Raw genomic sequence first — 15802 nt, 5'->3', positions numbered from 1 at the left:
TTGTCTGAATCTGTATTTAATTAACTTCTTTGACATAGGCATGGACAGTGTGTTATGTTGCTTCACCTTTATACCCTCTCCTCTAAGACTTGGCCCCATCTTCACCTTCCCCCAGGAAGCCTCCAGAGATTGACATGGAATTTTCCCTTCTCTGAATTTTCAGGGCATTTACAACTTGAGCCTTCCTAAGCCTGCCCTTGATAACTCACTGTCTGATTATTTATTTATTTATTTATTTATTTATTTATTTATTTATTTATTTAAAATGCTTATTTTTGAGAGAGGACAAGCAGGAGAGGGGCAGAGAAAGAGGGAGAGAGAGAGAATCTCAAGCAGATTCTGTGTTATCAGCAGGCAACCCAAAGCAAGGCTTGATCCTGGGAACCTTGAGATCATGACCTGAGCTGAAAGGAAGAGTCAGATGCTTAACCCACTGAGCCACCCAGGTGCCCCAGCAGCTATCTTTTTTTAAATTTTCCATTTTGTACAGAGAAAATTGAGACTCAGAGGAGTTACTTGTCCAGTTAATCCATGTTACTTTGAACACACTAGGCACAAAATACTGTTTGTTGAATGGATTTGTTTCCAATTTTTCATTTACAAACTTGCCATAACCATCTTGGAACATATATCTTTATTCCTATAAATTGAATTGCCAAGTTCAGAGTCCGCTGTATTTAAAAAGTATGTATGTATATTTCTCCCATATTTGAAAATCTGCTATTGCAGCTTGTATCCAGTAGACTCTCAATAGATGTTTCTTTGGCTAATTTATTTCTCGCGGTGCATTTCGGGAGTTGTAGTCTTTGCGATGATTGCTGGGAACCATGGTCTGAGCCAGGCTCAGGAAACGGGCGTGGACGTACCTATCACACAGCGGGCTTTAGGACCCGGCGGGGCACCGTGGGCCGGGGGAAGGGTCGGGGGAGGTCGGGAGCGCGTCCGTGAGCCGAGAGTAACAGCGGCGTCGGTGGCGTCGGGAGCGAGCGGGTCCGGGAGCGGCGCGGGTGGTGGAGGAGGAGCCCGGGGCTCGGTAAGCGGCGCCGGCCCGGGCCGGTCCCCGAACCTGACCAACTCCTGCAGCTCCTGTCGGACTAGGCCTTGGCCCCGAGGCGGCTCTGGGGGCGGGGCCTGCGCTCGCCTTGGGGACGAAGGTGGTGGCGGGGGGCGGGTGGGAGGGGGAGGGCAGCTGCTGAGGCGGGCCGAGTTTGCGTGCGGCTAGGAGGCTGGGCCCGGGCGGCGGAGGGGGCTGAAAGCGGCTCGCTCCTCCAGCGGCTGGTCCCTCGGACCTTCCGGTGCCGGTCACGGCCCTCCCACTCCCTGCTGGGTCCTCCTAGCTGCTGAGATGCTGACCTTTGACCCGAGCGTGGGGCTGATCCTGCCGCCTCAAGCTGCCTCCAGAGCCTCTCCCACTCAGCTTGTCCCCACTCGAGGGAGGCCTTCTCCCCAGCCCAGCCTGGCCCTGGGATGAGGGCCCTTGGACAGGACCTCTGAGAAGGGTTAGAGGCAGGCCCGGTTGTCCTGGAAGGCCCCTCATCCTGCCCCTTTTTTCAGTCTCTGACGGGCTGCAGTCCACCTTACACCCAGAATCAATGAAGCGACCGTGTTTTCTCAGGGTTACTTGGTGCAAGCCTGGGAGATGAACCTGTTCCCAGGCAGGCGTGGGGAAGAAATAAATAGAGGAAAAGAAGGAGGTTCTCTGAGGAAGGAGAGCTATCAGAAGTCAGGGAATGCTGCCTTTGGAGACTGGGGAAGTGCGAACTTGGGCCAGACTGAAAAACGTTTCTGGATCATCAGACCTTCCCCATTTCTTTCTCTCCAGAAAAAGTTTTGAGCTTAGTGAGGACGGTTTCTTTGCTATTCTGAGTTCCCAGTGACTTTGTAAACCAGGACAAGTATGGTTTGTGTTCCTGTCTTAAGCACAAGTTAATGGAATTATTTTGGGTGTGTCTTCAGCTGGATTTGTGTGCACAGTACTTTCCTAGGGGAAAGCTTTTGGGATATCAAGTCTATCAGTCTAGGGAAAGGTGGATCCTTCTTGTTAGGATTGTAAAGGGGGGATTCCCACTCTTCTTAGTCAATTGGGAAGCGTTTGTGACTTTTTTTTTTTTTTTTTTTTTTTTTAAAGTAGGCTCCAGGCCCAGCTCAGAGCCAAAGCTGGGGCTTGAACTCAGGACCCTGAGATTGACACCTGAGCTGAAATCAAGAGTCTGACCCTTAACTATCTGAGCCACCCAGGTGCCCCAAGACTATTTCATTGGATGTTTAGGCATTATAATTCACTCATTCGTTCAACATTTGTGTTAATAGAATTTTTAAAAACCCTTGAAAACTCAAAGCAGTTGTGACAGTTGGAATCTCACATAGAGTCAAGTTCAGAAATCATAAAACTTGGGGAAAACAGCCAATCGCAAATTGGTCCAGGATATATGAAGGTGAACTGTTTATTCAACACACATTTATTGAGTAGATACTATGTAACTGGCCCTGTGGTTAGAAATAGGAATATCTTTTCTCAAGGACATCAGAGAAACATTCATATGAAAATTATAGTGCACTGTTACATATCCATATAAAGAAATTTATACAGTGTGAGGGGAATATTGCCATTGTGTGGGAGAGTCAAGGATATTTTTGCAAGGAGGAGTTACTTTAGTTGGGTTTTGAAGGATGAGTAGGAGCTTGTACAAATAAGGTGTTCCAGTTCAAGAGCACAGCATGCACAAAGGCATGGTGAAAGTGTGACGACAAGAAATAACATGATGTTTAAGTATTAGAAATTTGTCCTAAGCAGGATGTTTGGTGGGGAACTTGCCACGAGGTAAGACTGAAAGGAGAGTAGGGAGCCATTGGAGTTATTTATGTTAGGGAGTGACAGATGTATGAATTAAAGTAATGAGAAATGTGTCAGCGAACTAGTTACCTAGAGTCTGAATAACGTGTGGCATTGGGAACGAAGAGGAGAGGTATGGATTTTACAAATATTTCTGAGATATGCAACATAACTTAGTGACTAGGGAGAGAGTCGGCTAAGGTTTGTAATTTGAGAGATTGGGTGAATGGGCATCTCACTGACCAGGATGTGGATTAGAAAAAGTAGAGCAAATTTTTAAGGGTTGGGGTGACTATGGAAACAGGTATAGGGGGGATATCTGGTTTGTTGAGATCAAGTTGTTTGTGGGGTGTGCACATGGAAGTGTTAGGAGACAGCTGGAAGTAAGGAGGCCTGGCGAGCTTAATATCTTGGCCATAGCTCTCTGTAGGTGAGGCCATATATGAAAAAATCCTGGGGAAAATGATGTCTGTTTTGTTTGTTGATAAGGAAGAATTGGAATCTGCACTTCTTCCATTCAGCAGTGAGCTTCTCAAGGCAGGTACCATAACTTAGTAATTTTGGGTCCCCTTTTTGTCTCATACTTTACCTGTGCCATTATAAGGTCTTGATAAATGTTAGTTATTAAGCCAGCAAGAAATCTGTTTACTTAGTAAGGTTGCAGTTACCTGTTGGGTTTTAAGAAGATTATGAGAGTCTGTCTTAGAATGTTCGTTTTGTACTTAGGTGGTATTCATGAGGCTTGTATGGTTGAACAGGAAAGGAAATAAAGAAGATATGAGTGACGTGCTGCTTGAGGAGGTTCAGGGCTTGAACAGGAGATGGACAGTATTAATTTACAGGAGGCTCCAGCTCATTGAGAAGAGGTTCTTACAATGAATTCTCATTCTGGGAGATGTCAGAAAAATGTGATTTTCAGTCAAAGTTTCCCGAAAGCCTGTCAGTGTGGAGTTGGGTCCTCCTTATGAAGGTGCAAGCGTGTTCCTTCTTGTATAAAATAATTTGAAAGGGAACCTGAGGTAGTCATGTTTATTTAAACCTCTTCATCTGTATTATTAGTTTGTGCAAGTAGGCAGACTCAGTAAATTCATTTGGGACCAGACTGAATTCTCTTCTGTGAAGCTACTTCACCTCTAGTGGATGCAGACAGTGGCTGATACCTAGAGTAAGGATTGGGAAATTCCTGTTTTTGCCATTTGCTGCTTAGTCTCAGGAAAGTCCCTGAATTACTTCTACTTTCCTTTTTCCTTTTCTTTTCTTTTAAACATTTTTTTAAATGTTCACTTATTTTTGAGGGAGAGACAGGGCGCAAGTGGGTGAGGGGCAGAGAAAGAGGGAAACACAGAATCTGAAGCAGGCTCCAGGCTCTGAGCTGTCAGCACTGAGCCCGATGTGGGGCTCGAACTCCCAAACTGCAAGATCATGACCTGAGCTGAAGTCAGATGCTCAACTGACTGAGCCACCCAGGCGCCCCCACCCCTTTATGTATGTATGTATGTATGTATGTATGTATGTATGTATGTATGTATTTTTGAGAGAGAGAGAGAGCGCGCGCTTGAGAGAGCACGCATGAGCAGGGGAGGGGCAGGAGAGAGGGAGACACAATCTGAAGTAGGCTTCAGGCTCCGAACTGTCAGCATAGAGCTCAGTGCGGGGCTTGAACTCACCAACGGTGAGATCGTGACCTGAGCCGAAGTTGGTCGCTTAACTGACTGAGCCACCGGGGCGCCCCTATTTCTACTTTCAAGTGTAAGCTAAACACCCATTCTGAGGTGAGCCCTGTAGAGCACATGCAAGATGTGAATGCTGCCCCATCGTGGCTCATGTACCTACTGAATCAGGCTGGTTCTTTCCTAGTAGAAAATAGGGATGATGCTTGTCAGACAATGTCCTGACTTGACTGACTTTTCTTGGATAAGGTGGGAACGTTGATATTATGGATATCAGTTTGGAGTTTCCGCAGAGCTTTAACTGAATCTGGATTTTGAGTGTTCCGTTAGTCAACACCTGATTTTTTGCACTACTGGGATATTCTGCTAGGACAAAGGACTACCAGAGAAGGATTTAGTGTCTTTACCACTTTCTATAGCTGTTTTACTTTGGCAAGTGAAATATTCATTGTCAAATTATGGTAATTAAGTACCTACTACAATAGTACCTATCTACTTTAAAGGATTAAATAAAGTATATTTAAAGCACTGAGAACAGTGCCAACTATATAGTCAGTATTCAGTAGTGTTATTTATCATACATCACCTTGATTGGAAGGCTGTGCTCTGAAAGATTTGGAGGAATGAGTGATGAGTTCCCTCCCCAGGACTTCATAGAAGAAAAGTGATAGCCTGAGGGGATGGTGGCCTATCCTTTAGCTCTCCATGAAGAAATTCAAAGAGGTGGCTTCATGAGTGCAGACCTCACTCTGTTTTTATTTTGGAGATAAGAGAGACTTGGAGTGACTAGCACTAAAAATCCATTAAAATGGAAAGGCATTATATGCTTCAGAGACAGTCTGTGGGGTGGAATCGGGGGAACCAGTGTCCCATGCTATGAGAGAAGCTGTGGCGAGGAACCACGTGGAACAGTAGGATGTGAATCCAGCAAGTGAACTAAATCCTCGGTCCTTCAGAAAGAAAGAGGCATGTTAGGAACTGGTTTGAGAAGGTAAGGGTTGGAGTTTGAAGTAGAAATCCTCTACATTTTCTTAAATGTTTATAGTGCTAGTATTTACCTTTAAGGAGTGTGGTATGCCTTTCGGAAGAATTTAGGGAGCAGATAACTTCTGCCTAAGGATTAGACACACACACATATACATACGCATACACACACATGTATACCCATGCTTCTGGAGAAATTGTGGACTTTTAGGGGAGCAGGGCAGGAGACTATATTTCTGGTTTTATAAACATACTGCTTCTTGTGTATTGAGTGAATGGCCAGTGATCAGACAATGATAATATTTGACTCAGCTAGCCACAGCTTCTGGGGAGACAGGATTTTTATCTCCTTCACTTGAAGCATTTTAGATTACTGTAGTCAGTGTGTCTTGTAGTGATCTATCACAGATGGACAAACTGGGGCTGAGGTCCTAAGGGAGGGGATGCCATTGGTGAGTTAGAGTGGGGAGAATGAGCTGGGAGTAGGTGAGGGCTGCTCCAGTGCCTTTTCTAGAGGTGACAAGTTTTATTCATCCTCTCAGAATGGTCCTATGTTTAGATGTTCCTTTCAAAGCATTTGATGAGTTTCAACGCTTTGATGAGTACTTCTCAAACTTCAGTGAGTATCAGAATTACTTGGGATAAAGTTTTTCAACCTTGTTAACTTTCACATATTGAGCCAGATAATTCTTTGTTGTGAGGACTGTCCAGTGCGTTGTAGAATGTTAGCTTGCCCCTACCTAGTAGATGATAGTAGTATCTCCTTTCCCAGTTGTGACAGACAAAAATGTTTCCAGTCATTAATTTCCCCTGGAAGGCAAAATTGCCACAGTTGAGAACCACTGACCTGGGGTGATTATTAAAAATGCAGCCCCTAGTGTCAACTGTACTAAAAAAAAAAAAAAAAAAAAAAAATCTAGACCCCTAGTCCTTATCTTGAAAAGTCTGTTTCAGTAGTGGGAAAAGGGAGCTTAGGGATCTACATTTTCAGGAGGCACCTCAGGAGGTTCTGAAACAAGTGATCACAGCTCAGTGGTAGCAAAGTATAATCGTTCCTAAGCTGAGAGCTGTATAGATTTATACTTGGCTTGCTCTGCATTTCATCTTTCTGTCTTACCTTACTGTATCTTTCCGTTCATTATCAAATTTTGGTGGAGAATTATCCTTAGAGCACTGACTAAGCTCAATTAAAATTTTATCAGGGCGCCTGGGTGGCTCATTCAGTTACGTGTCCCAACTTCAGCTCAGGTCATGATCTTGCAGCTTGTGAGTTTGAGCCCCGAATTGAGCTCTGTGCTGACAGCTCAGAGCCTGGAGCCTGCTACCAATTCTGTGCCTCCCTCTTTCTCTCTCTGCCCCTTTCCCACTTGTGCGCTCTCTCTCTCTCTCTCTCTCTCTCTCTCTCTCTCTCTCTCAAAAATAAACATTAAAAAAGTTATTATCAATTAAATCTTTTTGTGGATATTACTGAGTTTCAGCTGTTTTTTTTTTTTTTTCTATTACCATATTGGATACATCTATCAACTTTACTAGACAGATTCCTTTCCAGTGTTTTCTTCCAAGTTTTTCTACCATTCCATTCATTTGTATGTCTTTTTCACTTTACCATTATCAATATTTATATACAATATTTATATATATATATGCATGTGTCAGACACATGCATATGTATCTTTTACTACTTACGGTGGCACTTCTACCCATTGGCAAACTAGAGTGTTGAAACTCAAGATATCTGGACATCCTAAAGTTTGTTCATTGAGAACTGGCCTGGAACCTCATCTCAGTTTCTCTGCAGATCCTCAGCTTTGTTTATATGTAGGTTACACCACTTCTGCCCACTCTTCTGCCTTTTGAGAGACAGGGTAGCATAGTGTTTAAGAGCAGGGATTCTCACATGTGGCTGAGTTTGAGTCCCTACTCTCACACTGGCAAGTTTTTTTTTTTTTTTTTTGTTATTTTGTTTGTTTGTTTGTTTTTGTAACCATTTTATGCTTTAGTTTTCTTATGGTAAAGTTCCAGGATCATAGGTCTGTGAGGATAAAACCAATTAATGTATACAAAGTGCTTATAACAGTGCCTGGTGCATAGTAAATGTTAAGCAAATGTTAATGTTTTGGTTGTTATTTTTGATTAGTGTCCTGAGTGTGCAAGTTGAGGTCCCTGCTAGTTCTAGTGTTTTGCATGGGTGCTGTTAATTTTCATATACGTATGATCGCACAGACTTTTTAAAAAATTATTATATATTTATTTTTAAAAAATATTTATTTTCTAAAGTTTTTTAAAAATCTATTTTGAGAGAGAGAGAGAGAGAGAGTGCAAGTGCGTGGGGGAGGAGCAGAGAGAGAGAGAGAGAGAGAATTCCAAGCAGGCTCTGTGCTGTCAGTGCAGAGCCTAATGTGGGGCTCCATCTCACAATTGTGAGATCATGACCTGAACTAAAGTCAAGAGTTGGGGGCATTTAACTGACTGAGCCAGCCAGGGGCCCCCAGACGTTTTTTTTTTTTTTAGCTCAAGGAATAGCTTACGTAATGGAAAGTGTACAACTTGATGATTTTCTTTCTTTTCTTTGTGTGACCTCCACTCTGATCAAGATAGAGCACATTTTCTGGGGCGCCTGGGTGGCGCAGTCGGTTGAGCGTCCGACTTCAGCCAGGTCATGATCTCGCGGTCCGTGAGTTGGAGCCCCACATCAGGCTCTGGGCTGATGGCTCAGAGCCTGGAGCCTGTTTCCGATTCTGTGTCTTCCTCTCTCTCTGCCCCTCCCCCGTTCATGCTCTGTCTCTCTCTGTCCCAAAAATAAATTAAAATGTTGAAAAAAAAAAAAAGATAGAGCACATTTTCAGCACCTGAGTAGGCTTCCTTGTGCCACTTCCTCCCACTCATCTCCCCACCAGAGGTAACCACTGTTCTGACCTCTGTCACCATGGATTAATTTTGCTGTCTTTGAACTTCATATAAATAGAATCATTTGTTTGTACTCTTTTCTTTCAGAGGTTTTTATTCAACATCTGTGAAAGCGATCAATATTTTTTCAGTAATTTGTTCTTTTAAATTTCTGGGTAGTACCCTGTTCTACAAATAAATTATAATCTTCCCATTCTGCTGATGGACATTTGAATTCTTTTTTATGTATGGAAAAAACTCACAAAAACACAAAATACCCACTTCAGAAACCTTTCAACATTTCAAAAAAGAAATGTTTATTATAATCTAGGCATTTTGGCTCCTCTGTTCCTCGAACACGCCAAGTATGTTCAAATCTTGGAGACTTTGCATTTGCCATTCCCTCTATGCCTTTCCCTCTAGCACTTTTGCCAAGACTTTCATGTGGCTGTTTCCTTCCTGTTATTTTGGTTCCAGCCCACATATTACTTGTCATAGAGGCCTTTAATCTCTCAGTCTAATGTAGTCCCCCTATATAGTTTGTCTTCAAGGTACTTATCACTTGTTTGTTATCTTTTCCCCACTCTAGAATGAAAACTCTGAAAGCAGAAATCTTGTCTGTCATGTTAACTTCTGTATCCCCAGTGCTTGGTACCAAAAAGGTGCTCAACAGATATTTGTGGAATGAATGAATGCCTGATCTGTGCATATGTTTTTTCTTTCTAGAAGATGGGCACATTGGCTTTTATTCATTTTTTTTCTCCTTTCCTTTTTCCTTTTCTCTCTCCTTTTTCTTTTCTTATGTACCGGTTGAAATGTTGTAGGATGTTTACCTCAGCATCTACCTATAGGTGGTGTTTTGGAGCTTCACTCACCAGTGAAGAGAGGGTGATACTTGCTAACAGTCCATTACCAGTATGAACCTAGAACCCCAGTCCATTAAATTTGGAAGCCTATAGAGAACTGTTCCATGGCCTCCCCCCGGCCCCCGGATTTATTGAATTGAGATATAATTGATACATTATTGAGATTATAATTAATATATAACATCGATATATAATTTTAAAGTGCACAATGTGATGATTGGATACACATATACATTGTGAAATGATTGCCATGATAAGGTTAATTAAAACATTCATGCATGAGGCACCTGGATGGCCCAGTCAGTTGAGCGTCTGACTTTAGCTCAGGTTGTGATTTCATGGCTCGTGAGTTCTAGCTCTGCGTTGGGCTCTGTGCTGCAAGCACAGAGCCTGGAGCCTGCTTCAGTTCCTGTGTCTCCATCTCTCTCTGCCCCTCTGCTGCTGCTGCTGCTGCTGCTGCTCTCTCTCTCTCTCTCAAAACTAAATAAACATTAAAATTAAAAAAAAAAAAAAACACCATTCATCTATCATCTCACATAGGCATATTCATGTTGTTGCAAATGGCAGGATATCCTTCCTTTTTTGTAGCTGAATGATATTCCATTTTGTGTGTATACCACATTTTCTTTATCCATTCATTTATTGATAAGACTCTTAGGTTGTTTCCATAGCTTGACTATTGTGAATAATGCTGCAGTGAACATGGGGATGCCGGTATCTCTTTAATGAGACAGTGATTTCATTTCCTTTGGATATATACACAGAAGTGCGATTGCTGGATCATATCATAGTTTTATTTTTAATATTTTGAGGAACCTCTATACTGTTTTCTGTAGTGGCTGCACTGATTTACTTTCCCAACACTGTACAGAGGTTCCCTTTTCTGAACACACTTGCCAGTGCTGCTTTTTACAGATTGGCAAATTGAAGCCCAGGGAAGGAAAGGAAATTAAAGTTTATAGAATGAGTGTATAAGAGTTGGGGCTAAAACTCAAGACGTTTTGCTGTTATTTAGTATTTTTTTAAACTTTTTTTTAATGTTTATTTTTGAGAGAGAGAGAGTGTGACAGAATGGGAGTGGGGTAGAGTGCCTTTCTCTCAGGCAGAGAAAGAGGGAGACACGGAATCTGAAGCAGGCTCCAGGCTCCGAGCTTTCAGCACAGAGCCCGACGTGGGGCTCGAACTCACCAACTGCAAGATTATGACCAAGCCGAAGTCGGATGCCCATGCCCCAACCGACTGAGCCACCCAGGCGCCCCAAGCTGTTTTGCTTTTAGATTTTTTCCAGTTTTATTGAAAAATAACTGACATACATCAGTATAAAAGGTGTAACAGCATGATGGTTTAAAAAAAATTTTTTTTTTTTAATCTTTATTTATTTTTGAAAGAGAGACGGAATGTGAGCAGGGGAGGAGCAGGGAGAGAGAGGGAGACACAGAATCCAAAGCAGGCTCCAGGCTCCGGGCTCCAAGCTGTCAGTATAGAGCCCAACACGGGGCTCGAACTCATGAACTGTGAGATCATGACCTGAGCTGAAGTCAGACACTCAACCCTCAACCGACTGAGCCACCCAGGTACCCCTGTGGTTTTATTTACATATATTGTGAATTGATTACCTCGGGTTTCATTAGCCTCTGTCATCTCACGTAGATACAATACCAAGACTTTTGATAGATTAACTCTGGAAACTCTCTGGAAATTAGAGTGAATTTCTTTTAAATTAATTTTCTGCTACTAGAGTTGGCATGTATTGTGCTCAAGAAGACAGCAAAGTCAATGAATAACTAACTTGCTTAGTGTAACTAGCATTTCTTGTGTATTAGGCATTGGCAGAGTTTGGCTTTAGGTTTTAAAATCTTGATATTTGGTTGTTTTACCCTGAAGGGATATGAAATGATGTGCATTTAAGACAGTCGTGGCTGGATTGCCTTAAGATAGAATTCTTAAAAAGTTGTATGACTTGAGTCTTTCAGAGAGAAGTTGTTCTGTGGGTCATGGGATTGGCAGTCCCTGAGGTTTAGTAATAAAAGACTTCATTGATATACCATTTACTGTTGGGTTGGGGATTTGAAACCATTCCTAAGTTTGATGGTAAGTGAAATTAGGATTGATATGTTGCCTTATTCTTTTTTATATTTTGCCTATTATATCTTATTTCTGAGAAACTGTGTTAAAGCCTAAGATGGCATTTCTGTGGGATTACAGTGGCTTTGCTGTATTTACTGCTTCGCCAGAAGGATTTAAAAGCCCGGATCAACAGAGGTCATAGTGTAGTCGCAGAATGCTTTTTTTCCTTCCTCATGATGCCATAGCATTTTCTTTGTACTTTTACTCTGTTTCGCATGATTCGCCTAGTGCTGTGGGGTTATCATGTGTCTGATGTGTCTGTCTCTGCCAATCGATTGAAAGATCCTAGAGGATCAGCTCTGTAGTTTCATTTTTGTAACCCCATAGTGCCTAAATTAGTGTCTTAACCACATTTAGATTTTTTTGTTGGTTTTTTTTTTTTTAAGTTTATTTATTTTGAGAGAGAGAAAAAACGCGAGTCAGGGAGGGGGCAGAGAGGGAGAGGGAGGGAGAATCCAAGACAGGCTCCACGCTGTTAGCACAGAGCTTGACGTGGAGCTTGAACCCATGAATGGTGAGATCTTGACCTGAGCTGAAGTAGGATGCTTAACCGACTGAGCCACCCATGTGCCCCTAGGTGTTTCTTATGTGTTTGTGGTATTTCAGTGATGCTGAGAGAATTGTTCAATGATATGTCTAGTCCAGGGCCTTGTTTTACTTGTAAGAAAACTGGGAAACACAGTGACTTGCTCCATTTCATCTAGGTGGTTGGAACCTAGCGTTCCAGTCTCAGTTTTGCTGGTTGGTTGGTCCATAATGCCTTGCTGCTCCTTAGCTGCTACTGGTTTTCTACAAACAGGAGGGGTTTTCTTCAAAAGGGAGAAAAACCCTGAGAAGACATAAATAAATTACACTCACATTACGGATGTGTTCTACCAGTCAGATATTTTACTTTCAAATTTAAGAGCAGAGGCTTAATTTCTGAAATCCCCGCCCCCCCCCCCCCCCAAAACTTTGTAATACAGAGTTCTACACTTCTCTCAGTCCTCAACCCTAGAAGCAATTTTTTCTATGTTCCATGGGTTAGAAATGCTGGCAGGAGGAGACTCTTGTCAGTTTCCAGTCACACTTCAGGCACCTTGGGTGGTAAATTCCAATTGTCTGTGATGGTGACAGAGAGTAATGAGACAAGGCTCTTGGCTGAATTCCCCCCCTGCTCCAAATGAGGAAGAGTGATGAAAAGAATTCAACTTCTTGGGAAATCTGGTACTTTGGATGGAATTGTTTTTCCCTCCTCTCCTATTCCCTTTTGCTTATTAGAAAGTATTGATTCTGAAATAGAGAAAGTGAGTTTATTAGATTTGGGGTGGACATTGATTAGCTGTAACCCAATTATAAATCCTCAGAGGGGCATGTTTGTAAACAGGTGCTTCTCACACCCAGAAACTAGTGGTTCCTGCTATTCCCGCTAATCAACTGGTTGAAGCTGAACACATGAAAGGTCTATATCTACTAAGTTTAGAATTGCATTGCTTTTGATTTATTTTAATAGGATCTTGCTGATTTCCAATTTATTTTCCCCCGATAAGGACATCTTCCTCTTGACAACCTATTTAAAAGACACAAGAATGTTTTGAACAGAGGCTGTATTTCATGCTTTAAGGTAAAGACATGATCAATATAGTATAAATTGCCCCAAAGAATCTTCTCTCTCTCTCTTTTTTGGTTGTTGTTGTTGTTAGTTTTTTTTTTTTTTTTTTCCTTCAGTTTTCTCTGGACCATAGTGCTTATAAAAAAAAAGGATAAGATGTGCCAAAGATGCTGGATATCTAGTTGGAGAGATTTTCTGTGCTTTGTGTTTTTTGTGCTCAAAGGTAAATCTCCTTTTTGGCTATATATATTAGAGAAAGGCCATGTCTGAGATACAGTCTTTTAGGTGTTGGATGCATCTCTTCCTTAAATAAAATTTTGCTTTTGATTTGAAACATAGCACATATTTTCCAAAAGTCACTGAACAAAATTAATTTTGTTCTGCTGCTTTGGGTTTGTCTGGAAGTAAAATCAGCCTCCTTGCTACTGCCCACACTTGCCATTGGATGAGATTAAGTTTCACAACTAGAGCCTAGAATTTAAGAGAGAGACAGGAATTTTGTCAACAGTAGAAAGAATCTGGGAAGTGAGGGGAAATGTGTAAATCCACAGTGGAGACCTGTGGGATTTCAAGTTCTCCCTTGTAAAAACTTGAAATTCCTTTAAACAAGATGGGGAAATTGGGCGTGATTCATGGAATTGCTTCTATAAAAGAATTGAAAAATACTTTGAAGTTTGATCTGTAATAGTGTTATATATATAATTAGATTTGACAGAAGTAGATTGTTATATTTGGTTATTTTGAAATCAGATTTAATTTTTGTCCTTATAACTGCTATTTTCTGCCTTGGGTCTCTTTCCAGAGGAATTTCTGAAGACAGTCAAGTGCAGTGTGATTTATGAGGCAGTGAAGGCCAAGTACTTTGCAGTGCTGAGGACTTACTTACTTTGGGGAAATCAATGGAGCACATCAGTCTGCAGCACACTTCCTGCCTTAATGGTCCTGAGCTCAATCAATACTTGTAATTTAACTTCACCATCAGTCTGTGGGCAATGTGTGCTTTGTAGCCTTCCTTCCATCAACCTCAGATATATGGCCAGATCTGTTCTAGTTGGAGCTAGTTACACTTTCTTTCCTGGTTTTGGATCTTGTGTAAGCCTTGTCCACTGGCAGGTTTTAAAGATGTAAAATGTGTTTTGCTGTAGGCCAAGCAATGATTTAAGCCTTGAAATTACCTGGTGAGGGGATGGGGTGTTGGACAGATGCACAAGATCTATTACATGGTTTATCATTTTTTTCTTTTTCTTAGAAAAGTTCCCATTGAGAGCTTTTCAACAGACCATCCAGCATCTTGGAGAGCATTTGAGCACTGACTGTGGCTTTCTTTTCACAGATTCTCTAACCATGGCACAGGTGGAGAAAAGAGGGGGTTTGCTCCGGAAATCTTCAGCTTCCAGAAAACCACTGAAGGAAAAAGTGGTGCTGATGTATGATGAGATCTTCATGGTAAGGCCTGGAGCTCTGACAATTCTGCGCAGATTGACTCCTTACTTTCTTGTACCAAAATGAGAAATAAGCTCACCTCTGCCTGCTACCTTCTAGTTCTTTAGAGGGAGAATGAGGGTGAGGATGAGAGTGAGCTCTCTCCTGGTGGAGATTATGATCATGTATTAATTTATATGTATTGTTGTTATGTTGTTCTTACAGATTGTTGCCATGAGCCGGGTAAAACAATTGAAAGGAGGGAGGAAACCTCGGGAACTTTTTTTTCTGAATATCTTTTTTTTTTTTTTAATGTTTATTTATTTTGAGAGAGAGAGTGTGTGAGTGGGGGAGGACCAGAGAGAGGGAGAGGGAGAATCCAAAGAAGGCTCCACGCTGTCAGTGTAGAGCCTGATGTGGGGCCTGAACCCACAAACCATGGGATCGTGACCTGAGCTGAAATCAAGAGTCAGACGCTTAACTGACTGAGCCACCTAGGCACCCATTTTTTCTGAATATCTTTAAGAAACTTGTCACCCGCATGACCCAACTTACGGACTCTTCTATCCTAAATATTCCTTGAAGTTCCTTTTGGTCCTAGAATTCTATGATTCTAAAAGATGAACTGTTCTTTCTCTCTCAATCTCTCTCTCAAAATGAATAAACTTAAAAAAAAAAAAAAGATGAACTGTTACATTTCATCTCAAGTACCTAGTGGACGGAACAATTGCTTAGTCTCTCTCATTGTCCAACTCTATAAGGTAACTGATGAATTATTAGTGATTAGGTGGAAGATTTCTTTGGGTCTTCATAACTGCTGATTGACCATGATCCAAGCCTTTGTTTTAAAATTTACCCTGTCAGGGAAGGTGAGAGTAAATTAGATACTCTGCGGGGGTACTTACCTTCTGAAATTCTGATCATAGCTAGCATATGTAAAACAGAATAATACTTCTAAAAAGAGTTACTAAGTATTGAATTTTTACTATGTGCCTGGCATTATTCTAAGTGCATTACTAAGTTCATTATCTCTAATTCTAACAAGAATGCTGCAAGAATGCTATGTTTTCACATATGCTATGTAAAAGAGCATTTCACAGATGAGGAAACTAGGGGTCACAGCTGGAAGGTAATGGAGCCATGGTTTGAACCCTAGTGTTTGACTCTAGGGCCCTTACTTGTTCAACTTTGTCACACGGCCCAGAATAAATAATGTGATCAAGTAAAACATCTAACTCTTGGGAAACCTTAGAGACAGTTTGATATGCACAAAATTAATACAGAATTGCGCAGATCACAGTATGGAGCAAATGAGTGGGTACTTGGGTCCTGTTAGAGCTCTCTCTATATGAAGTAGGGTTGGCATACATAGAATTGTTGATTGCATGAGCTTTGAGGGTGGGAAGTGCCAACACCATGAGTA

The 15802-nt window shown here is 41.7% G+C and overlaps 1 protein-coding gene across 1 annotated transcript in view; it reads left to right on the top strand.

Moving 5' to 3' along the window:
- Positions 1 to 839: 839 nt before the first annotated feature.
- ARMH3 (armadillo like helical domain containing 3) overlaps positions 840 to 15802 on the top strand; it is a 175519-nt gene continuing 160556 nt past the window's right edge. Inside the window, exons 1-2 of the mRNA XM_043597329.1 lie at positions 840 to 1033; positions 14291 to 14403. Of these exons, the coding sequence (XP_043453264.1) occupies positions 14302 to 14403 (102 nt within the window). The 5' untranslated portion in view covers positions 840 to 1033; positions 14291 to 14301. The remainder of the gene's footprint in view (positions 1034 to 14290; positions 14404 to 15802) is intronic.

Source organism: Prionailurus bengalensis, chromosome D2 (genome assembly GCF_016509475.1).
Source record: "Prionailurus bengalensis isolate Pbe53 chromosome D2, Fcat_Pben_1.1_paternal_pri, whole genome shotgun sequence".
NCBI lineage: Eukaryota > Metazoa > Chordata > Mammalia > Carnivora > Felidae > Prionailurus > Prionailurus bengalensis.
Note: the sequence above shows the minus strand (reverse complement) of the source record. Positions and strands in the feature narration are given on the sequence as shown.